At 40.9% G+C, this 24,615-nt stretch overlaps 3 protein-coding genes across 3 annotated transcripts; 2 read left to right on the top strand and 1 right to left on the bottom strand.

Moving 5' to 3' along the window:
- The first annotated feature begins 4 nt into the window (after window positions 1-4).
- LOC145461295 (ATPase family gene 2 protein homolog B-like) lies at window positions 5-5,665 on the top strand. The gene is made up of 7 exons (XM_081445641.1): window positions 5-1,147; window positions 1,772-2,003; window positions 2,321-2,567; window positions 2,887-3,041; window positions 3,650-3,859; window positions 4,160-4,708; window positions 5,261-5,665. Exons 1-7 carry the CDS (start codon window positions 237-239, stop codon window positions 5,396-5,398), a joined length of 2,442 nt encoding a protein of 813 aa, XP_081301767.1. The 5' UTR covers window positions 5-236; the 3' UTR covers window positions 5,399-5,665.
- Window positions 5,666-6,262: 597 nt separating this feature from the next.
- LOC145461591 (E3 ubiquitin-protein ligase TRIM45-like) lies at window positions 6,263-14,476 on the top strand. The gene is made up of 2 exons (XM_081445657.1): window positions 6,263-8,556; window positions 14,424-14,476. The coding sequence occupies exon 1, from the start codon at window positions 6,347-6,349 to the stop codon at window positions 8,528-8,530; it is 2,184 nt and encodes a 727-aa protein (XP_081301783.1). The 5' UTR covers window positions 6,263-6,346; the 3' UTR covers window positions 8,531-8,556; window positions 14,424-14,476.
- Window positions 8,542-22,347, bottom strand: LOC145461916 (disintegrin and metalloproteinase domain-containing protein 10-like). Its single transcript, XM_081445678.1, has 10 exons — window positions 21,666-22,347; window positions 21,076-21,337; window positions 19,859-20,181; window positions 18,173-18,338; window positions 17,460-17,622; window positions 16,787-16,891; window positions 15,637-15,820; window positions 14,406-14,617; window positions 11,383-11,630; window positions 8,542-10,904 (listed from the first exon to the last, which is right to left on the bottom strand). Exons 1-10 carry the CDS (start codon window positions 21,942-21,944, stop codon window positions 10,771-10,773), a joined length of 2,076 nt encoding a protein of 691 aa, XP_081301804.1. The 5' UTR covers window positions 21,945-22,347; the 3' UTR covers window positions 8,542-10,770.
- Window positions 22,348-24,615: the final 2,268 nt, after the last annotated feature.

The following is a 24,615-nucleotide window of genomic DNA, read 5'->3' as shown; positions in this document are numbered from 1 at the left end:
CAGGGAGGGGAAGGGAGAATGTGTCAAGGCGAAAAATTGAAAGGTTTTCGTATTTTTCAAAGATTGACTAATTAACACTTACATGTAAGCATATCGAAAGAAAATTACATAAGGTAATGACAATCAGTTAACTCAACATAAAAAATTACACTACGATCTTACAAATTCTCGCATAACAAAACGTGCACTGTCACGACCCCTCAAAGAAGGGAAGCAACACACATGGTCAAAACAACATGGCAGACGAAACGACTGAATTTCATCTAAGTTGTGTTTACTGTGAAGCAAAAGATTTTAACACTGGTAGATGCCGAATTGCACCAAGGATAATTGAAACAATTGGCGGAAAGATCAATTCGCCGGTTCGACTGACAGTTGACTCTGGATTTGTATTTTGTTCCTTGTGGCCAAGAACTAATGGAAACGACAATGTTATTCAATATGATTCGCTTGTCACCCTTCCGAACAACGCGAATACGTGCAAGATGAACAATACTTGTTACAAGAAGAACATATCAGAAAAGAATATTGTTATCGTTGAGCCTGTGGATGCAAAAACCGTTGTTGTGTCTCTATTTTTTCGCAAAGGAGCTGAAGATTTTGATCACAACTTGAGTGAAGTTGCACGAGAAATGAAGAGAGAAAGAGTTTCTGGCTATTTGTTAAGAGGCTGTATCATTATGCAAGGATGTGTTATTCAGCCGAAGGAGCTTAGAAACAATCACAGTTCATCTAAAAGAATCGCAAAGATTTTGATACTCTCCACAGAACCTTCGACCCAGTACCTAGAGAATAACCCAGTGAAGGTCACTGATAAAACAAACATTATTGTTCAGTCAGTCAGCAGGGAATGTGAGCTTGAAAACAAGAACAATGAGGTCCTAGCAGGTCTTGATGATACAGTGAGGGAACTTCAAGAAGTGTTAAGCTATCCTTTTCAGTATCCAAAGTGCTTTGGTCATTTAGGACTTGAGTGCCCCAAGGGAATTTTACTGCAAGGAGCTCCAGGGGTTGGGAAGACTCTCCTTGTTAAGAGTGTAACTTCACAGTGCAGAGCACAGTTAATAACACTGAATGGCACAGATGTGTTTGGGCCACATCCAGGAGAGAGTGAAGAAAATTTGAGGAAAACTTTTGAGATTGCAAGGTAACAAAAAGTGGCTGTTCCAGTGCTGGAAGTAACAGTCAGTCATTTGGACATTTGTTCAACCAATTTTGTGAAATTGCCTGACGAATGTCTCATTGTTTTGAGCATTGAGGCCAGGCACCAAAATGACTTGTCTTTTAGTTGTGAAGATCCTGTTTGTAGACCATGTTTGCTTTGAAAAAAAAATCGCAAATCACACAGACCTGTGCTTTGTTTTGCTTTTATAGCCTCTCTAGATTTCCATGAAACATGAAGAAACATCTGTCTTGACATAAAGCAGTAGCAAGGAGTAGCAACTCTCCTTATATCTTCATGCCATTATAAGGTGGTTTGCAACCATTCCCAAGAGGTTCAAATAACAAAGACCCAGGTAGCCATGTTGGATGACAGTAACAATAAACCTTATTAGAATTCTTTTGTTAATGGTCATCCAACATGGCGGCGATGATGTCAGTTGCAAACGATCCCTTGGAATCAGGTCTGGTAGTATGAGGTCCAAGTGTTGCTTTGATCATTTAACTTTAGTTGGTGATAGCACAGGGTTGGATGATGTGTAATGATTAGTACAGAGGTCAACGATCATGGTTGCCATGCTTTTGAAATACTTGTCATCCTTTGCTTCAGGAATGCTTCACAGCATGGTCCATGTGTTTTATTCATTGATGAACTTGATGCTCTGTGTCCAAAGAGAGGAAGCAGTGGAAATGATGAAGAAAATAGAATTGTTGCCCAGCTTCTTACTCTTCTTGATGGTTTGGAATCTCGAGGTCAACTCGTCATCATTGGAGCAACAAACAGACCAAATGCTATTGACCCTGCACTGCGAAGACCAGGCAGACTGGATAGAGAGATTAGTGTTTAATTGGTAGCATAAATCACTAAAATTGTGGGTTAAAGAAAATTGTATCATGAACATTGTCAAGTTACACCAAGGCATTCAGTTATATTTCAAACAAGAAAGGCCATGTCTTACCACTTACTAAACATAGTGTAGTGAGGTGAAATTATGATGTGCAGCAAAGGATTTTTTGTCAAATTTCAATTTCTGAGACAATTTAACTTTTTTCCAATCAGTATTATGCACATGAATTCTGCCTGGGTTTTTGTCTGTCCATTGCTATATTCATTTGTACATAATATCTAATATCTTGAATGGTTTATATGTGTTTTCAGGTTGTGATTGGAGTGCCAAATGCTATGCAGAGATTGTCTATCCTAAAAGCGCACACGCAATCCCTGAAATTGTCAGATGAGGTTGATCTAGCACATGTCGCTGAACTGACATTAGGTTATGTTGGTGCTGATATAGCCTCTTTATGCAGGGAAGCAGCATTTGTGGCCTTGAAAAGAATGATAAATCACAGCAACAATGGGAACCGCGACAGTTTAAGTGTGCAAGAAACTTTGAAAGATAATGAAGGTAATGTAATTGAATTCTGGATTGAGAAGTGTGGATTCAAGTCTTAGCTGAGGTCATAGAGTTGTGTACTTTAGCAAAACACTTTACTCTCAAATTACATCTCTTCAGCTATCTGAGCTGGGGTTAGTTGGTGGGGGGTGGGGGAGTAAAATGTGATCTTGATTTGCTGAACAGTGATTTCCATAGCATTACTGGGCAGGAAATAATTTGGTAACAGGTCCGGCTATAAGTGTAGGAATTAACATATTGTGTTATTTAAAATGCAGTGGTCAATGGACAGGTAAACTTAGTCTTCCAAATTTAAATTTGTTCCTCATAGATAACGTTGGTGAAATAACCATGGCAGATTTCCAGCTAGCACTGTGCCACATTGTGCCATCTATGTACCGAGGTTTGGAAGGAATGGTTGAATGGAATCCTGTGAGCTGGGAAGATATCGGGGGACTACAAGATGTGAAACAAGCTCTGAAGCAGGTGGGGAAGGATACGTCACAGGGCTGTGCCTTTTGCACACTTTCCAAATAGCCCACAACAAGAATTTCTCAATTTCATTACATGGTCATGTAGAAAAAAGAAAATTGAATAGCATAGAGATATCGCCTTGACGTATACAAAATGATCCAATTTATACCACGAAGTGTGCGAGCTCCAAACGTAATGGTTAAAGATAACTTGTAACATTTCTTGACAGTGTACAATAAGCTAGCCTGTGTACATCCGCTCCCTCCCCTGAAAAAAAATCGGGATGAGAGACCCGAAATTTTTGAGGGGAGGTGTTGGATGTCCATAGGCTAACAATAAGCGCAAAGTGGGTTACACAAACGCAGCGCGAGGGACACGAGTGGAACGTGGGAGACACGAGTGCAACGCGGAAACACGAATACAAAGCGAGAATACGCGCATAATGTGAAAGGCTTGAGCTGGAATGCAGAGCGCAAAACAAGTGGTTCAAGTGTAAAGCATGAAATACGAGAGCCAAGTGGGGTACGAGAGCAAAACTCGACGAACGTGAGCGAAAAGTGTACATTACTTGTTTTCACTAACTTCCTTTTGATAATCCTAACAAACTGTTTTATGTACAGGCAATTGAATGGCCTCTCAAACATCCAGAATCGTTTGCACGTCTTGGCCTTAAACGCCCCAGGGGCGTTCTCCTGTATGGCCCTCCGGGATGCTGTAAAACGACCCTAGTGCGTGCAGCAGCCACCTCCTGTAAGTGCACCTTTTTGGCCCTCAGTTGTGCCCAGTTGTACTCGCCTTATGTTGGAGACGCGGAGCGCAGAATAAGAGAGGTGAGATGGACATATTCTACAACCTGACTCTGTATTCATGTGAATCGTTAACCTAACTATAGTCCCTGCGAAGACCAGACTGATTATTTGATTATTTTCTGTAAATGAAGGAGAAAATGCAGGTTTAGTGTGCGTGCAGGAAGGTACATGAAAGTACGTGAAATAACTAAATCCACGCAGAGCTAAGTCGAAAGCTGGGACCAAGTCAATAAATTTTCTTCTTTTCTGGCAGCCAACTCAGGGAAGCTAGTATTCCTAAAGCAACTGTGTAATTCATATTTGTTTATCGATTGCTCTTAGGTGTTTACCAAGGCCCGCGCAACAGCTCCGTCCATTTTGTTCCTTGATGAATTGGACGCCCTCGTCGGCAAACGGTCTGGGACGAGTGGTACTGGGGTGGGGGCGAGGTTACTGTCAACTCTGCTAAACGAAATGGATGGTGTTGGAACATTGGCGAATATCTACCAATCAGCGGAAAAAAACACCAAACCTTATGAACAAGGAAATGATGGAGAACAGTTGATGAGAACTGATTGCGGGGCGACACACTTGGAAAATGAAGAGATTTCGGTTAATACGCAGAGATTAAAAGTCATTAGCTCTTTAACTGTGAAAGATGTTCTCATTGTCGCAGCCACCAATCGGCCTGATGCTATTGACGAGGCCCTTCTGAGACCGGGCCGTATCGATCGCATCATTTATGTACCTCCTCCAGACGTTGAGGCTCGGTTGCAAATCCTGAGAGTACACACTCGTGCCAGTCCCTTGGCAGATGATGTAGATTTGGAGGAGACTGCTTTGAACACGGAGTTGTTCTCAGGCGCTGACCTTGAAAATTTGTGTAGAGAGGTAAGAAATTAGGCAATATCCGACAAAAAAAAGAACAAAATTCTTCCCGATTTTTTCAAATACGTGTTTAGTTTAAACTTCTCAAAGTTAGCCATTGTTTCTTTTCAGTTGATAACCTCTTTGCTATGCTTCAACCTCATTAAAATATCATCGTGTGATCCCTCCAGTTTCAAGGTAACAGTCTGTATCGCAAAAAAAATTTCTTAATGTATAACAGGTAGCTTCTTTATGGTATCGTGGAGAAGATTTTTGTGTTTCCAAAAAGTTCCGGTGGTCAAACGAGTCTTTCGGAATGCACCGAAGGAGCACCCGAAGATTTTCCGATTCTGCTAATCAGGACATTGCGAGTTTTTCCACAGTGACATCTCAACTCGTCGCCGTCGTGATACGTCATGTTGCTAAGCAACAACTCTGTCTAATACCGCGGGCTCACCCGATTCCCTGAGATGGGATTATGACCGAAAAACCGCGATGAACCGCGATGAATCTATCTATAGAGGAAGCGTTTCCCGTGATTTTGATGGCTGATTGACATTGTTTGTTATTTTGCAGGCCGCACTGTATGCTCTTGAAGATGGAGGCATGTCGGTTGGTAGAGTGGAGCATAAACATTTCATGGCCGCCCTGTCGACAGTAAAACCTTCTCTAACAACGGCACAACTAGAAAAATTTAAACTCATGCGAAGGTGAAATCTTGGTTTCCTTACGTACAAACTAAGCTTAGCTAAACTAAACGAGTAACAAGTTTTGAATTCCGTTTTAATGTTGTCTAAAAGTGACTTTTCGTAAAAATAAATATTGAATTTCCATTGTCGTCATTTTGATGTAGAGCAAATATGATATGAAAACAAAACTAAATCAGACTTGAAAAAATTGTCGTGAAATCAACCTTCTGAAGTATTCAGTCAATATTCTTATGGTCTACGGCAAAATATTTTAAAAATAAAATTTAGGGGTTGTGAATTTGCCGTGAGACGTTCTTTGTACAGTTTCCTGCGCATTGCTGCTGTGAGTTTTCTTGCGATCTGTGAGCCTGTCTGCAAAATAATTGGTCCATGCCCTTACTTAGACACACTCGAGAAATTGCAAGACCTTTCGTAAAGCTAGAGTTGTTCTCGGCGGCGCCTCGAGCAACATTTATAAAACTTCTATCGTGCTCTTCCAACTTCCAGACTGCATCCCCAACTCGCGAGACACTTGCTGAGTATGGACTAAATTCTTCAATATGTAAAAACGCAAGTGCAGGGCCTCTAGCGTAACAGAATGTCTACATTCCTCAGATAAACTCATTAAAGGTTTATACCACGTGTTTTATTCACCAGTGCATTAATATTTTAGATGACAAACTTTACTGGCATTGTTCGGCATCGCATTTGATTACAAAAACTGTCTTCTGCGCCATGTTTGCCGTAAAATGTTCTGAATGATTCCTCTATCATCTCCTGTATGTCGTTTTAAGGTCGTTGAAGGTTTCTTGCGCTTTAAAATCAGTTTTATATGTCACATAATAGCTCAAAATGGAGTCAGATAGCGTGACTCAAATCACCAACAAATCGCGTGACCAAGCTTTTCCACTAAATGACCTAAAACACGCGATCATCACGTGATGTCTGTACACAAAGAAGCCAAGAACACATCATGGCTTCGCAGTGGTGTTTGAAAGACCTCAAGGTAACAACACAATGTCGGGTTTGCTTCCAAACGCTTAAAGATCCAAAGACTTTACCTTGCTTGCACTCATTCTGTCTAATGTGCCTCGATAACTTGGCAAGTATTGGTAGAAGGCAACATCAACACGAAATTAGCTGTGTCATTTGCGAGACAACGATTCCAATCCCGGAAGAAAGCACATTCATTGATTTGCCCACTTCGTTTCACTTGGATCGATTCAAGGAGATCTTAACTGTGTTTAATGGAGACCAAGCTGCCGAGACGTGCATGAATTGTAACGAAGGAAAGATGGCAGTTTCGTACTGTTTTGTTCGCAAATACTACCTTTGTTCTTCGTGCGAGAGAGCTCACCGTCGCTTGAAAGTTACCAGGGTTCACAGAAATGTTTTGCTTGAGAAAGAACATCTGTTAGACCTTTTACGAAGACCAGTTATGTGCAAAAATGAGAGCCACGGAGAAGAGGCCTTAAATTATTACTGCGACGATTGCAACGAATGCATTTGCCGCATCTGTCATGATGACAGACATTCGCGACATGTAGTTGACATTAAACAAGCTGCTCGAGAAGGAAAGAAGCAACTTGATAAGGTTCTGAAAAAAGCGAAAGACGAAATCTCAGCGAGTAAAGATGAGATTCAAAAAAGTGAAGATCTCTTCAAGAGTAGAGAGGAAAAACTTAGCGAAGCCCGTGAGAACGTGAAAGCAACTGTGAAGAAATTAATTAAAACTTTGAGACAACACGAGAAAGCAGTGTTGACAAAGATCGACGACATTTCTAGAAATCAACAGAAACGTCACGCAAGTAAACAACGAAAACTGCAGCTGTTCGTAAAACAATTAACAAGCCCATTGGAACACGGTAAATGTGTTCTGAAAAGAAACGTTGACATGGAAATTGTGAAAGAACAGGAAACCATTATTGGTCGCTGCAAAGATCTTCTGAATTCGAAAGAAACGGAAGCACTTGTACTTTCTTTTGTAAATTACGCTGTAGACGAAGAAATATGTCACAGTGTACATTGTGGTCCTGGGCAGTTGATTACAAGTAACACAGATCCGTCACGGTGTACAGCACGCGTTAAAGGACTAAGAGAATCTGTTGTTGGAAGGGAAACAACGATTTTAGTTCGCACAAGAGACTCAAGTTCGAAACAATGTTATCAGAAAGACGACCAAGTCAGGATGAAAATCCAGAGCCCATTGCGAGAAGAATGGAAAAATGCATCCGAACATAAAAGCGATGGAAGATATGAATTTTCGTTTACACCCGAAGTTGACGGTCGCCATGACGTAATGATCAGTGTTAATGGACGACCGCTGACTGTCAGTCCCTTGAGAGTTAAGGTGAGCCCGTGTCTCTACCAGAAAGCGTTCGAACTGGGTTCGAATGGCCACTTCCAGTTTCCTCATGGCATCGCTGTCAACAAAACCGATGGGAAGGTAGCCGTTGCAGACAGTCTGAACAAGAGAATCCAGATATTCGATTCTGAAGGCAAGTATCTAAGACAGTTTGGCGACATTAGAGATAGCACGAAAAATTTGCAGAGACCCCGTGCAGTAGAATTTAGTATTTTAGGCGAAATAATTGTCATCGAAGAATGCGGAGCTATGATACTATGTTCTAATGAAGGAAACTTTCTGAACTACGTTGGGCACGTAAAGAAACCGTGTTCTGTTTCTGTGAAGAGCAATGGTGATTTGATTGTCTGTGACAGTGCTGATGCTGAGGTTAAAATTCTCTCCCCTAACGGATACCATAAGCTTGATTCCTTTGGCGGTGATCCAGTCCTAGATGGTTCGCCTTCATTTGCAATTCATCACAAAGACAGGTTCTTCGTTTCCTTTCCAAAGACACGGTGTGTGAAGGTTTTCACTGAAGACGGTGTTTTCCTGTATGACATTGGCAAGTCCAGGGAAGTTAACGAACAGCTGAGCAGACCAGTAGGCCTTGGCATTGATAAGTTCAACAACCTCATCGTCTGTGACAGCGATGACTGCCGACTACAAGTGTTCACACTGGATGGGAGGCATGTTACAAGCATTGAAGGTCGCGACAATGGGTTCCAGTCACCTCAATTTATCGCCGTCTCTAAGGATTGGCGTTTGTTTTTAACTGATACGGGAAAGAAATGCGTCCATGTTTTCCACTGAGCAAGTTACAAGTGTGAACAACAAAAGTGGACCACGAGTTTTAGCTCCATGAAAAGATACGCACGCACAATGTCTTACGTGTTTGCTTCAGTAAAATAAACCAGAAATCACTTGCAAACTAATTCGATACGTCAGTCTTTAATATGGTTGATGCAGTTTGCTTTGTTGTATTGTTCAATGAGACCAGAATTTTACCTGTATGGTTTGGCTCCTGATTATAACATGATTATTTGAAACCGTTGCAATGTAGTATCACCACATCTCAGCATTTCATTTCGTGCTGAACAAGTAAAAGCAATTCATTTATTTCACACTTATTTCAAATTTCGGATAAGGTGGGTGCGCCTATTCGTGGGTGGGAGGGAAGGGGAGAGAGGGGGCGCTAATTTGAAGGAGGCACTTACTCGATGGGCGAGAAGCGAAGAGTTTTCCGAGAGCGTAGCTCAAGGAAAACTGTGAGTTTTGAGAAGCAGATAATGTCCAAGGACAAATATCCGAGCATGTTTTTGCGCTAGATGGAGGCTACTATATTTATTACCCTGAAAATATTTTTTGCAACAAGCTCAGTTTTGAAAATTGGGGAATCACTTAACCAGATATTCCCCTGTTTCAAGATGGGGCATACTGAGTCACGTGACGCGTTTTGACCAATCGCGAGCGAGCGAAAATATTTGATGGATTATAAAATACGATATGCGAAGGAATCAACCTGAGGGGGTTGGGAGCAAGTAGCTCCGAGAGAGGGGAGAGCGGCGAAGCATTGGAACGGTCGCTGTTCGCGAGCTCCCCATCGTCCTTGGTTCTGGCTCTTTCTCTTCCACATAATGTGGGGAGAGTGGGACCCTGTCTCTCCCAACGTTGCGTGACAGAGAGAAGGGACAGAATAGACTAGAGGCTCCCAGTGAGAACAGTAGTGGAATCACGCCCTAAGGTCACTAGGGTAATGGGACCAATTTGTTACAGCCTAACTAAAAGCTCGGCTAATTTTGTATCAAAAAGCCCCGTTAATGGGACTTCCTTGTAATGCGAACAACGATTATAATTTTTTTATAAATTTCCTCACCCCGTCCCCGCATTCCGACCCATTCTACGACCATTCGAAAGGCTCCATGAGATAACAAACAAGAAGGACATGAAAATCAAGTGGTAGTTGTGTTCATTGACAGTAAAATGCGTCAGTTGTGTTGACTTTGGTGCGAACAGAGGAATTAGTTGAGGTAACCGTATGAATGCGAGTGCAATTATGCTTTACACCGGTGATTTATGAAAATTCTTCAAAATTGCACAAGCCTTTAGGAAAGAAATCAAATGGCACAAGTAGTCCAAATCTTACTTGCTGAGCTTTAATTTGAGCTTTGCTCGTTGATTTGCTTGACAGCCGACGTAAATTAAAAATAAATGATAAGTTTGCCTGCTCTTAGCCAATCACAATGAAGTAATTTTCTCAGTCATTTATGTACCTTGCTAATACGATCACACCGTTTAAACAATCCAACTGTAGTCGTCTTCTGCATTATCGTTGTTGTAGTGCCAAGTTAGCTGGAAAGACAGCCTTTTTTAGGAGAATACTAGGCGCGCTGAATAATAATTGAACGTTATTGTCCAGATCCCAAAGAATTATGATACGGTTACATGATATCGAAGTCAACGGCTGTTGATTTTCGAACTTACCTAGAGATGAAACTCTTAACCCGCATAGAACAAACAACAAACACAAGCCTGTGTGATACGTTAGAGAACTATTGCTTTATACGGTCTTTTAAAACCATTCTGATCACGGAGGAAAATACATAACGGGATATAACAAAGAATCGAGTAGTTTAAAGAAAGTCTTTTTTAAATGTCATTCCACTGTTCCCGCAGGCCTTGAGGGGAAAGGAGAAAACCACCTATAAAGAGAAAAAATAGTAGGCAAAGTATTGAAATTATAAATCAGATGCAAATGTGTTACACGATCACTATATCGACTACAAAATTTTGGGATCGCAGTCAAACTTTCGATGGAATAACCTCAGTATACCCTATTTACTTAAAAAAGCGCCGGCGCGCTTATTGATTTTTTCGACGTTTTCATCCGACGCTAATTCGAGAGCGGCGCGTATCACAAAGATACGTTTGTCTTTGAAGTGAAGTGCGGCGCTCATTCGAGGAAGGCGCTTTTTCTATATTTCACACGACAAGCCAGGTGAATTTGAAAGGTTTGAAGCTAGTGTTAAGAATAGCGCTTGTGTTTACCTGGTTCAATATTCAGTCATAACATATCCCTGAGCCAGAAGTCTGTTAATCGCAGCTTGTTCAGATGTGGAATGTCGGATAGCACTGACTAAATCCCAGCTGGTCACATCAGGAAATAAAGCCTGCAGACGGGATTCAGCTGAAACATTCAACATACAAAAGTAACTGGAACAGTGAGGTGTTTACTTCGGATCGAGATTTTCAAGTAAATTCACTGCCGAACGTCACGCAGCCTAGTCTCAAGCCGGTAATGTAACAGGCGATCGTACACACCGATAGCAGCAAATTTGATCGCCAGGGAAAGTCGCAAAGCGAATTTTGTCCTTGCCTGTTGCGGGCACACTACGCAATTTTCGCCAATCGCTGGCGACTTAAATCTCCGATTTTTTGCCATTGTATGGTAAGTTCTAAATTCCCTCTTTATTCCTTTATTAGACTAAATTCGAACTTAGAAAGCCGAGCTCGATGGTCAAACATGTCCGCGACGCTCAAAGCCCGGGCACGAATGGGAGCCTACGCTAAGAAAGTCTGTTCTTTTATTTTCTTACGGGTGATTTATTCTCGGAACGATGATTGCCATAAGAGATGGCACAAAGATACGAAAACTATTTACTCACGTGATTCGTATACATCCGCTTCTCTCAGATTTCTGTCCCCGCTATTATTGCCCAGTTCCTCCTCTGCATCGACAAATTTGTCCAAAGACACCTGAGGGGCTCTTAGATGTACATGCTGCTGATTCCGGACGATGTATGGCAAAAGAGCTCGCCTTGCAAGGCTCAGAAGAGATGTTCTTTCTCGGGAAGTAAATTTGAGGAGAACAACAACTAACACAATGCTACCGATGATCACTAGGACGTAATACCTGAAACACAGCAGATTTGCTGTTAGAAGAAATTGCCACGCATATAGTTAGTAATTTAGCCCCTCAACCACTCCAACACCCCGGCCTTGAGCGGCCGATACAAACTTACCATGGCTTGTCACATAACCTACATGCCTAAAGCTGCAGTTTTGAAGCCGAAAACAAAGCCCACGACATGGTATATTTAGTAACAAGGCAGTATGGAAAACAGCCATGTTTGATTTCCATGTATAGTCTGCGAGAGCATCCGGTTTTTTTTCGGCTCTTTTTTTTTTCGGCGCTTGAAACAAGAGCCGAAAAACTGCAGTCTCTTACGGGTAGCTAAAACGCGTATCGTCTACGGGCTGTGACAACGGTAGACAAAAGTTATAGCAACCATTCATTGTCCTTTATTCGCCATGTTGTTTAAGTTTTAAAAAAGAGCTTGATTCCGATCTTGTTATTTCTCAGCTTCGTCAGTTGAACTTTTTACATTAAAACACTTTTAAGTTTAACGTGACAAAGAAAAACGCGAAAGTATTGAGATGCGAGAAAAAGGGGAAATACATTGTCTTTAGGTTTCTAAATAATTTATTAAAAGAAGAATAATGTTTCTCCGGTCAGTTTTAGGCAATAGATCGATCTCCATGACAAAGTAGTAAAACATCGGATCCTCAAGAGTATTTACTTTCTTGTTTATTGAAAAAAGGACGGTCGCCGTACAAACGGAAAGTGTGTGGGTTTGGATTTCGCGTGAGCAAATGTGGCCCGTCAGGAAAATCAATTCTGTCAATGTTTTTCTCAAAACATAAGTTTTAAGTGTTGTTTTGAAACTGTTGACACAGGAACACTGTTTAATGTTCTTTAGAGCAAGCCATAGTCTTCCAATCGATTGACAACCACCAAAGCTTTCCGTAAATCGTGCAGGGTAACATTTCTGTCGCTTGTTACCCTTGTTATCTTTTCTAGTTGTTCACAGGTAGCCATTCGTCGTCTTTTGTTTATATTCAATTGCCAAATAGCGACTCCTTCGTGTGATGTCTTCTCACTATCATTTGAACAATCGAAAGTGTCGTGAAGATGTTCCGCTTTTCGGGCAAATCGTTCCTTTCTCTGCAGAAGTCCCCTTTTCTTTCGGCCAAAGATTCTTGGAAATCGTGCCATTTCTGCCTTCTTATCATGTTTAGATTTGCTAGTCGCAATCAGATGACACTCGTCTGAGCAGCCCATACCTAGCCAGCTGTAGTGGATGCGATTCATTTTAACACTGTATTTTCTCCTTCACACACTCTGTAGTTATGTTGAGGAAATTATGAAAACTTTAAATTGAAACTCTTTTTAAAGTTTCAACCATGGACGTGTGCTGACGTCACTAGACAGAACTGAACAGTTGGACATTTGTTTTACAAAACAAACACTTTTTTGCCCAAAACAAAAACGCTTGACGAAAATCCGCTTTGCTTCAGCGTGTGCAAGTGTCCAATCACAGTTGATTTGGACATCGCAATGGAATGAAAATACTATTTTGTTTTCACGGCAACTATACTGGTATCCCAAAACAATGAAACAGCTGCCATGTTGGTATCCCAAACCAGAAGTTGAACTCCTTTCTTATTTAAAACTTACTTTTATTCCAATAAATGTGCATGCTGGCTAATGGCCACGTTAGCGAAAAAGCTCTATACCATCATCTTTTTTTTCAGTGTCGTATTTTACCGGTGGCTTGATTAATAATTAGTCTTAACCGTGCTTTGTTCTGTTGAGAAACTCACGAGGAGAACAAGAAAGAAAAATAAAGGTAAAAACAAGAAAACATGCCAGGGGCAAACGAGTGTTTTCCTCCACCATTCCTTTGACGCTATTGTTTGCGTGATTTAAGATAGAACAAAACTCAACGCTTTGGTGTGTTTGTAAACTAGTAAGACAATCCGAGCGGGTGTCAAGTGTAATGCATAGCACTGACGTAGTACTCGTACAGCTTTGTTTTGACTTTGGTAGTCAGTTTCGGTGAAATATCCATGGACCGGGCAGAAACCTTATTTATTTAAGAAATAGAAAACATGTGCCGTATTTCTATCGAGTTATAGAAACACGAGTGGAAGTTTGGGAGAACGGGAAATGCTGTGGGAACACGAGCCGCAGGCGAGTGTTTCTACAGCCTTTTCGAGTTCTCCCAAACTTTCACGAGTGTTTCTATAACTCGATAGAAACACGGAGAACATGTTTTCTATTTCTTTTAGAGAACACCGCGACGAAAAAAAGGAAAACAACTTGTTAACTGTGATTATCAAAATGTAAATTCTCTTTGTTCGCGCCATCACTACGTCAACAGCTCGTGCTAGTTCTGTGTTTCTATCGAGTTATAGAAACAAGATTTTTCACCAATCAGCGCTCGTATTTTCTTAGGTTTGTTTTCTAAAATACAACAAAGAACAGTGTGCGCATTTGTGCCCGATGTATAATATTCTGTTTGTGTGACGCGGGTTTAAAAACTCAAGATTTTACAAGGCATGTTGGGGCTACTTGGCGATTTTACCACTCAGAAATGTTGCAGTGTATGAACGCCAATATCTGTATTACAACCAAAGAGCTAAATACTTCATCAATTATCACAAGTTTCTTATATTTTGAATGTCAAATTCGAATTTGGCATGGTATTTAGGCAAGTCTCCTGGGACAATATTTAAAACAATGACGTCAGAACTTAGCAAGTTGATTTAACAAGCGAAGCACCGCCATGACGTACAAAGTTTTATTGCAGTGTAATCTAACAAAGCCAGAAAGTACAAGGCTTACCAGTGTCTCTTTATCCAGCTCCACAGGTCCCTCATGGCTGCCTTAGAGAAGAATCTCTTGAAAGTGTCCCTGAGTTTGCTCAGTTCATTTTCACTGTCTACAATGACACATACACCGTATGAGTCACAGTAACCCTGGTGAGACTTGCAAGTGCTGCCGGGAGGCTTGAGAATGACTCGACCCAGGAACTCCTGAGTCGATACGCACACGCTCTGAGATTAAGAAAACGGGCTCGTTAATGAGACGTAAGCCCAAGAACTTGTCTAAAACAGCGCTTACGAGATGACAAAAACACGTTCACAAGCTAACTCTCACGACAAAAACGGAAGATAGGTTTTGGAGGTGAGATGCCTGAGACGGCAACAGGGCAGTTTTCAACTGAAAACCGAAAAACTAGAAACAATGTTATTCATCAATCCATAGTTAATAGAGGGGAATGGTTATGAAACTCGACAAAGTTCATCGTTGTATGTTTCTCTCTCTCTCTCTCTCTCTCTCTCTCTCTCTCTCTCTCTCTCTCTCTCTCTCTCTCTCTCTCTCTTTTTTTTGCCTCGACCGTGCACAAAACACAATAGTTGTTTACTCCATACTGTGGAACTAACCAATAGCAACGTGTTGGTTACGTAATTCACGCATAGTGGATGAGCGCAAAACAAAAGAGTGTGAACGGTCGTGGACCTTCCAACAAATCTTGGCATCTTTGTTCGCTCCTTTGATATTTGCTGGGCTTCATAACAAGTCCCCTCTATTAACTATGATCAATCTGGTCTAGCATACTGAAAGACACAGAATATACAAAAAACCAATCAATTCAACAAACGAAGGAAACACGTGCAGCCGGTGCAAAGCCCGAAAAAACGGGTGCACGTGATTGGTTTTGCTCCTGATTTGTTTAAAAAAGTGGCGCGAGTTTTTTAAACCAATCACTAAGCTAGTAATGCAAAAGCATTTGAAGCAAGTGCGAATCACTTTTGATGCTCAAGTGAAAACCCCTCTGATTTAACTAGTAAAGCAGAACAAAGAAGGAAATGATTATCTAGGCGCGAACAAACGAGAACTAAAATCGACGAGAATCAAAGATTAAATAAATCAGCTCTGTTTGACTCTACCAGCTTGAGATTAAACAAGATGAGAGCCAGCTGAAGTCATTACCTGCCAGCGTTGAGCTGATGGATTCCAAGCGCTATCCAGGCGACATCTATTTGAAAGACTACAAATTCTTGTTACTCACCTGACTGTTGTTGCAACAAACATGACACATTTGGTCTGTGTTCTGGTAGCATTCACACTCAATGGTGTCATATAGTACACATATTGAACCAGTACAGCTGCCATGCAGACATGTGTTTGATCCTCCATTGCATGTCACATTGCTTGGCTTGGACTCCGCTTCAGGACAACGTCCACTCATACCAGTTTGATATATTAAAGAAAATCACATCACTCCAGAAAGGTCTAAAACACCCGACACTAAGCATGAAACTGCTAGGAGTTTGACTACTCCCCCCAGAAGGAATGTTAGTCTTTTGCAGGTAAATCCCCAGCGTTCTGTCAGGTTGCTCAATAGACTATTTTCCAGTTGTCTGCTCGGTGACCTGGCATTTGAATGACAGCAAGGCTACAGGTGACCTTGTTTTGATACAGACCTCACTGCTTTTGTTGTGTAAAACAAGTTATTCTGATGCTAACTGGGTTCATTTACGTGACGAAAGCAGTGAGGTCTGTGTCAAAGCAAGGTCAACTCCAGCCTCGCTGCCATCCAAAGGCCAGGTCACCGGGCAGACAACTGTAAAATGGTCAATTCCAATTTGCCAGTTCCCAGTTATACCCCGGGTAGAGAGAGGCTTTGTAAGTTGCCTATCAGGCCGGCGCTTTTCTCCGGTGTCTATATAAACAATAGTCTCTATTTGGCGCGAAAAAATGCCCGTATATTTGTCCGCGGATATTACCTGTTCCGAGAAGTGAACAGTTTTCCGAGAGTTTTGAGGAATAGATAATGTCCAAGGACAAATATCCAAGCATATTTTCAAAGTCAAATGGAAGCTATTGTGTTGATTATCCTTTAAATATTTTTCGCCACACACGCAGTCTTGAAAATTGGGGAATATTCTCGGATATTCCCCAGTTTTAGCTGGGGAATATTCGGTCACATGACGCGTTTAGACCAATCGCGCGCGAGCGAAAATATTTAATGGATTATAAGCAGCAATAAAGCAACTAGGAGTATTTATACTCCCCCCATGGATGAGATGCTAGTCCATCAAAGGGCTACCCCCTAGCATTAAATTTGCCGATACCCATTTATACTGTCAGAGTAAAACGTTTAGGCTCCCGGCCTATTTGCTGGAACCTTCTCTTCGCGTTATCTTATCAAAGGATATTTACAAGTAGATTCCAGGCTGCACTCTGTTTCTGCTTGACACACGCGCGCCTGGGATTCTGGGATAAAAGTACATTCTTCAGTACAACACCTTCCGGCAACAGAACTGAAAAGAAAAACAAAGATTACTTGACAGAACTCAATGAAAAACAATACCCTCAGGGAAATCAGCTAGAGCAATTCTTCCCACAGATATTTTCTTGAAAGGAAAGCAGTGTATTACATATGTTATGATCGAGTTGAAAAAAAAAAAAAAAAAAGCAAGGCCAGTATCTTGCCATTTTCGGCGAACTAACATGGCCAGTAAATGATTTATTACAAGGAAAAAGATCACTATTTCAGTTGCGGGACCCAGCGGGTAATCCCGAGCGGGCAAGATAGCGTATTCTTATCCGCTCGGGTAGCCAATCACAACGCAGCATTTGGTTCATGGTAACAGCATGTGTAACCATCGTCGGGAAATGAGCAACATATCAGTTCAGCATTTGGTAAAATCACTTTCAGGTCTGGCTGTTGGGTCAGTTCGGTTACAACGCTAGATGTGACACAGACTTTCAAAAACTATGCAGAGGTGATAAATCATATGGAGAACAAGGTTTGATCATAATGATAATGACCACGACGATAATGATGAGGGCGGTGCTTTGACGTCATACATACGGGGTAACACACACCTGCATTGCTTTCCCTCTCTGACCGTACATCCGGGTATGTTCAAGGTGTCATCTCTCGCCACACAGCACTTGTCTACCGCCAAGCATTCCTCTGGCCTTCCACAATCACAGTCCTCACCCTCCTCAACGATCTTGTTTCCGCAGTACGAACCATTGTTATGAGCTGTCAAAGGGAGCATAGAAGCAGATTTGTTCAGAAAGCGAGCGGAAAGATGACAAGGTGTTTCAAAATTTTTACAGTGCTTGAAATACGCTAGCTGTCACTCCGCAAATCTAGAGTAAAATTGTGGAATAAGCTGCATGAAACTTTTTATTTTGAAACAAATAAAGCGTTTCTTACTTGAGTGTCAAACCTATTTCAAATTTATTTTCATGTCGCTTTCTCATGCTTAGTGACTGACTTAAAAAACTGTCGCTACCTTTTTCAATCAGCTCGAAAACGTTTTCAGACGCTTCGCGCCGGTGACATGTACTTACTGTTACAACTTCGTTCTCAGGGCTTTTCCATTAGAAATGGGAGAAGCCCTGGGTACGAGATTGTTGCTTTTAGTTTTGATGGGTTCATCAGTGTATTTTTCGGTCGACTGATTTTTGGTTTGGTTGTAATATTTTTCAGCTTACCTTGCAAAGAGTTTTTCCGCTAGTCGATATGCCAGGGGGCAGAGTTTATCACATAAAGTTTCTAGACAAGTTTGGGATATGTGCAAACTCACCAATGAAACACTGTGGTCCTTTCGTAGAGATTATGGGGGACATTCTGCGTTTGCTACATGGAGAAAACAGGAAGTTGTTGGGCTCATTTCCGTCGCGTGCTCGTGAATACATGACAAAGTTGCCAGCGCGTCCGCCTGGTGAACATTCACTTGTGTCTGGGTCATGCTAAAAATGAAGTACAGTGCGTATAAAATTTTATCTTTTTCTCAGTTCATGAGCGGGCGGAATTCAACAAATCTTGCAATCTGATTGGTTCCTGGAGCGGGCGGAATCCGTCGCGTTCATCTCTTTTCGTGAACGAATTAGCGGTAATCGTCAATCTTTCGCCCTTTTTACACTTCCAGAGACGATTAAGTAATCAACGAAAGTTTATCTCTATTCACTTTTAAATGACAAGGAAAGTCACTGTAAGTAAATTCAATTGAGTTTTTTGAAGTTGTGAGAGTTATTTTGGCTGTTTGTAGCTCGGCGCTGTGATGCATAATGGCGCATAATCCTATGTGTTTCTCTCTGTACAATTTAAGTAAAAATTGAGTCCATTTCAGTCGAATTTACCTCTCTGATCATTGCTGTATTTGAGAACATTTCTGTGGAATACACTTAACGAAATTTCCTCGCTATCTGCTACTCAACTTACGGTAGAAAAGTCTGATTTCGAGTGATTCGCAACGACTGACAAAATTGTTTCTGTAGTACAACTTCAAACATTGCGCGAAATTTCACACAGGAAAAACACTTTTGGAGAACTTAACTGGTGAATTAAATGCAACTAACATAAAGTAGTTTGAAATAAATCTGTTCTTTTATACATCTTTGTTTGTCTAGTATCTGAGTTACTCGCTGGTTCGCTCGTTATATTTTTTTACGAATGATTTGCAGTCTTTGTAGACGGCACGTAAGCCAATTCCTCGAGTTGGAAAATGCTGCCCGAGGCCGCAGGCCACGGACAGCATTTTCAAGACCTCGGTCACCGTTTTTCACTACACAGACCTCCCAGCCGGCCAATAAAATATATTTAGTATCACCCAACTAGTGGACAATTGCAAATCCTGCATTTTAATTGGCTACGCTACTATAGGACCATTAGTAATAGTCCTCGAGTATCGAAATTGGCGCAATCGAGCGTGACGCTTTCTTTCGTTTCATTCCCAAATAAATATTTCTTCAACTTACATTTCCTAACTTTACTATTGCCTTTTCTGTCCGACTAGTTGGGTGTTACTAAAACAATTAGACCCTTCGCCCTCAAGGGCCACGGCTGCTAATTTACGTTTGGTAGCTCAAGGGAGGAGCTTACTGGAGAGGGGCGCTAATTACGGACGGGACACTTATGTCTTTTTGATCATTACATTTGAAGGCGAGGAGGCCCGGTTACTCAACATCATTGTCCTGAAGACTGAAAACGACAAGACGTGCTTACAAAATCAACATAGTTGTGAACTGTAGAAGAAAACTTGCCATTTTCTCTGTCTTTTATTTTGAATTTGGTATTCATGTCAGCGTTACGAAATGTCATAAGAAATCTGCTTTGCAAAATAATGTTTATTTTTCAGATTAAAGGCGAAAAACTGTTCGACTACATCATCACATTTGGCTCCTGAAAACGCGACAATTTGGGTTGGTAGCACGAAAAAAAGGCATGGCCTAGCATAACAGAACCGTTTAGCTTTCCGTGGTATGCTTACCTCGGATCCAAAGCTATGACCAAGCTCGTGCATAACTGTTATCACCGAAGCCTTTCTTGGTAGCCTGACGCCATAATTCAAAAAGGTCGCCAGTGCCGTGTTGAGGCTCAGTGCTTCATGCTCCTCTTCCAGGCGGACCATCTTGGAGCATATTCCGCAAGGTGTGTCAAATTCGGGCTCCGCTACCCAGGCTAGTCCCAGGGCCCCGTCAGAGAAATCTCGGTAAGTGAACAGCAGAGCTAAGCAGTAGGCGCTGTGATCTATCTCGCTCCATTTAACCAAATAAGGCATGATACCGATGTCTTGTGGACTTTCTAAGGAGCCTGGAGAGGTTAGACAAGTCCTTCTGTTTTATATTTATTATGACCTCGAGATTCTTTCACGCATAGAAATCTCACGCGAATAATCTAATTGTTAGAGTATAAATCTACTAGCCGTTCAAAGCTCTCTCTATGATCCTCTTGAAAGACCCTTTGAAAATGCAGAGAAGCGGCCGCCATTTTGTTAGCAACCGCAAACTGCTAAGCTACTCACTATCTACAACAGAATAGATGGTGAGTAGTTTGGCCAATCGGAGAACAGAATTCTCTTAATTTACACTAATGTAAGTTAGAATTTGAAATAACCAATGAACATTTAAAATGAACTAAGGAAGTAATGTTTATATTGAGAACCCTGTTCGTCAGATATACGTAAAACAATAGCCTCCATTTGACGCGAAAATATGCTAGGATATCTGTCCGCGGTTCAAGTATCTGTTCCGAGAAGCGAATAGTTTTCTGAGAGCGTAGCTCGAGGAAAACTGTGAGCTTCGAGGGACAGATAATGTCCAAGGACAAATATCCGAGCTTATTTTCGCCCCAAATGGAGGCTATTGTGTTTATTATTCTTCAAATCTTTTTCGCAACGCGCGCAGTTTTGAAAATTGGGGAATATTCTTGGTTATTCCCCAGATAGATATTGCGATTCGGTTAAGTTTTAGGTCAGTCTTTTTTGCGTGATAATGGAACTCAACTATAACTCGGTCTGTGAATACCCACAACTTGGCCAATATCCAGCTATCTTGACCTCACCCTGGTTCAATAGCCCAGATCTAATAAATTACGTTTCAAGCTTACAATGAAATAATATTTGCACTGAAGAATCGCTAAACGTATTTCACTGGCCGATAAATAATGCTAGGAATTTACGGCACAAAGAAAAATCTCACTTATTACCTTCTGATTCTGCATCCTTAAACACAGTAACCACTGCTATGACAAATCCGATATCATCTCCAGGCCCTCCATCTTGGTTGAAGTCTGTTGCCCTGAATGATTTGTCTGTCATTGCCACGTGATACACCATCTCTGCTACAGTGGCGCTCTCAGAACCTGAGCCCACGTGCTTGAAAAATGAGTGGTCAGCAGCAATATGTAAAGTGCATGTGTTGAGGCTGGAGTTGCTGAGGTTGTCGCGGCGTATTCGTTTACTGGTAGCCTGTAACAATAAAATAAGTAAAACGTGAAAAAAGCGAGTAGCCCTGAGTAGATGGAGGGAAGTATAGCGAAATATCGATGCCGATGAAAAGCGCGGGAAACCATGCATGTAACCAATGCCAAGTACAGTGACCACATGGTTCTCCCACGCTTGGCACCAGTTGCATGTTCTGTATGAAATTCTCATTACGTCATTTTTGTTTCTTGTGATTGGCCCATTACAACTTTGGGTTTTACATGTCAGTCATTTGAAAATGGCTTCATAACTTCAAAGGAGAGCAGAACTACGTCGATAACTGTAGATGTTCGAAGGAATAAAGTGTCAATACCTGAGCCATTACAGGTTGTAGATCTTTAACGCGAGCCATTTTCCTTTGAATTCCTGAGGAATTAAATCGAACACTTGAAGTAGGAAAAATTATTGAATGGAAAGGCGTCTTGAAGTGAAAGTATCGCTCAGCAGGCTCTAGGTGAAACGATTCACCAAATGCAAAGAAACTTCCGTCAAATTTTCCTTCTAATATGTGTCCCATTGCGAAGGACTTAAGGTCACCTGAAAAAGGAGAACAGAGAGAAGAAAAAAACGTGAGTATTTTAACGATTTCCATGACCAGTTTGACAAATGTACACTTTGGTCTGTAGTAATTTTCTCTAGTAGTTTGGTTTTATTTTAGTGTAAACAATGAGCAAGGTTTAGTTGATATACACCACAAGTCAGTTTTATTTGTTCGTTTGTATGAAAGTCATGAAAAAATTGCTAGTTTTTCCCTTACAAGTTTCTTTGCCGAAACGTGTCCAACCAACACGCGGGCGATATTCATAGCGCTTTTTATAACAACAGCCGCAAAGCTAAAATCTTGCGCCCAGGCTTTCTCTCTTGAGCGAGCGCAAAAATCCTCTATCGAGGAGCAAACTCAATCCCTGGGCTTTTCCGTTTTTTCTCCAAAAACAAAACGAGCTCTGTGGGGAAGCCAGGGAACTGTGTTATGAACAGGTTGTTACGCAAGTCAAACTGCTCATCTTGACGCAAATGTCTACATGTAAATATTTGCTGCGGTTTGAATCTATCAACTATCAACAAACTTTGCATCACTGGACAGTACGCTCTGCCGTCGAATCCAGTACGCAATTCTCTTTATATTTTTCCAACAGCAATAAGCTTTGGCACTTCAACATTAATAGTCTCAAAACTGGCACAATTTTATTGCTCATTTTTTAATTAACAACATTCACTTCGTTTCATTTTAAAGGGGTGATCCAGTTCAAGATTTACGCAGAGACTGGTTGCCCACCTTGCAAAACTGTAGGAGAAAATTATATTATATAAGAGTAGTTACCTTTCACAGTTCCTGTGTAAGCAGTCCTTGTATCATAGCCAGTTTTTTCCTCAGCATTAGAACTCAGTGTTCTAAACTTGGTATCTTTGAAGAACAATCTTTTATGTTGTTCTAGTAACAGGCAGAAATTCCTTTGAAAAATATAAAACTAGTCATTGAATTTCTTAAATGTCTTAAATAGTTACTTTGTAACTTTATTGGTTTATTAATCATATGGTATATTTTCATCTTGAGCCAGATAAGAGGTTAAAAAAACGTCTGATCTGATGTAAATGGCTTGTCAAGATTTATGAATTAGAAAAAAACAGTTTTCATTGTCTGCAACAAACTTAAAACTGGTTCTCTGAGTAAACCTCTCATCTCCCAAATCTCAGCTCTATTCTACCATCATCAGTTCCTCTTGAGAAATTAGGCTTTCTATCCAGACCATAGCACAATTTTATTCTAATCTTTCTGTCTATGCACCACAAATTTTAGTCTAAGCTAAAAACATAGTAGCATTGTTAGAAAATAAGATCATACGGGGAATAGTCAAGAAGACTGACTGAATGAATTCAATTTATTTTTTTCCTCTCGTTCAAAAGATACTCATTGGAAAAGAATACACGAAAAAATATATATCAAAATTACCTTACAATAATTGCCATCTTACACACCTCCCCTCCTTCCCAAAGTAAAGATTTTTTTTAAAACCGGCTCTTTTTGCCATTATGTTTCTTGCATCCCCTTTTGATTTTATCAAGACAAAGTATAACAAACATATTGTGTTCATTCCATTTATTACAACGTCTACAGTTCTATTTGAACTCGTTAAATACCTGTAAATACCTCTTAAAGGCGCTAAAGTCGATGGTGACGACAGAAATTTTCAGCAAATTCATCGCGTCTAGATGTTGTTTGTGAACATCAGTAACATTGTAGTCTACGAACTCATAATATTCGATGTTTTGAACAGCGTTCCCTGTGAAAAATAAAACATGTACTTAAGCTTTAGTCTGAAAATATAAGCTTAACTGCTGATGAGATTCATGCAGAAAATACGTCAGCAAAATTAAAATAGCGAAAACGTTTAAGCAAGCTGCAACAAAATGTCAATAACAATTAATAAGGAAGAAACAAGGCCATGGAGAGAAAATCATACTGCACTCTTGAATTATACTAAGTTAAGCAAAAAGCAAGCTTGAAAACTACTTGGCAAACTATAAGCACTTTATAATTGAGTGGAGCTTTCGACAGCTTTGAAAATCTCTTGGGTTTCACGAGTTTTTCTTACCTTTCACATCTTCAGTCAGTATTCCTCTTGCTGATGAAATTAATGCCAAGATAGAAATAGAACACAAAACGACTGATAGAGTATTCCAGTCTTTAAACAGGTTCATTTGTTTGTGAAATAACGATCTTTTTTTACGGCGACCAGCTCTGCTTTCTCTGCAAGTCGTCAGGCTTGAAGACGGCGGAGACTAGAATGAAGGTCAGCGGTCATAACCAAGAAAACAAGCGGCTCCTAAGCAATATGGTGGACGAACCGAATTTTGTGAACGGCTTTCTGCATCTTACGAACTCTTTCCAACTTCTTGTACGTTTGGTAAATCTCCAAATAACATAACTCGTTTAAGAAGATTGTAACGCTATTAGCATAACACCTGCCAAGCCGAAAGGCCCGTATTCGTGTCGATGGATGGCGTTGACAAATGCTTCCTAAAATTTTTAACTAATTAAGTTGTTCACTATTTAGCAAATTGACGTCAGTTTTTCATGCGTCTGTCCTGTTATTGATCATGAATTTCGTCATAACATTGTCAATGTAGCTGAGGATCCACGAGGCGATAGCCGATGTTATGAAATCCATTGTCCACAACAGGACTGACGCATGAAAAACTGACATCAGTTTGTTTTTTACGAGAGCAAATTCGTGTGCTTAGTTTCCAGGCCTATGAATGCA

This window comes from Orbicella franksi, chromosome 1 (assembly GCF_964199315.1).
Source record: "Orbicella franksi chromosome 1, jaOrbFran1.1, whole genome shotgun sequence".
Classification (NCBI taxonomy): Eukaryota; Metazoa; Cnidaria; class Anthozoa; order Scleractinia; family Merulinidae; genus Orbicella; species Orbicella franksi.
This window is presented reverse-complemented; position numbering and strand designations above follow the sequence as displayed.

Bases quoted from the DNA above. Each gene is read 5' to 3' on its own strand.
- LOC145461295 (XM_081445641.1), top strand. From the start codon at position 237: ATGGCAGACGAAACGACTGAATTTCATCTAAGTTGTGTTTACTGTGAA. The intron at 1,148-1,771 runs GTAACAAAAAGT...CCTTTGCTTCAG, and splicing joins AAAACTTTTGAGATTGCAAG to GAATGCTTCACAGCATGGTC. The intron at 2,568-2,886 runs GTAATGTAATTG...TGTTCCTCATAG, and splicing joins AACTTTGAAAGATAATGAAG to ATAACGTTGGTGAAATAACC.
- LOC145461591 (XM_081445657.1), top strand. From the start codon at position 6,347: ATGGCTTCGCAGTGGTGTTTGAAAGACCTCAAGGTAACAACACAATGT.
- LOC145461916 (XM_081445678.1), bottom strand. From the start codon at position 21,944: ATGGAAATCGTTAAAATACTCACGTTTTTTTCTTCTCTCTGTTCTCCT. The intron at 11,631-14,405 runs GTAAGCCTTGTA...GCTGTGTTTCAG, and splicing joins AGCTGGATAAAGAGACACTG to GTATTACGTCCTAGTGATCA. The intron at 10,905-11,382 runs GTGAGTAAATAG...TGAATGTTTCAG, and splicing joins AGCGGATGTATACGAATCAC to CTGAATCCCGTCTGCAGGCT.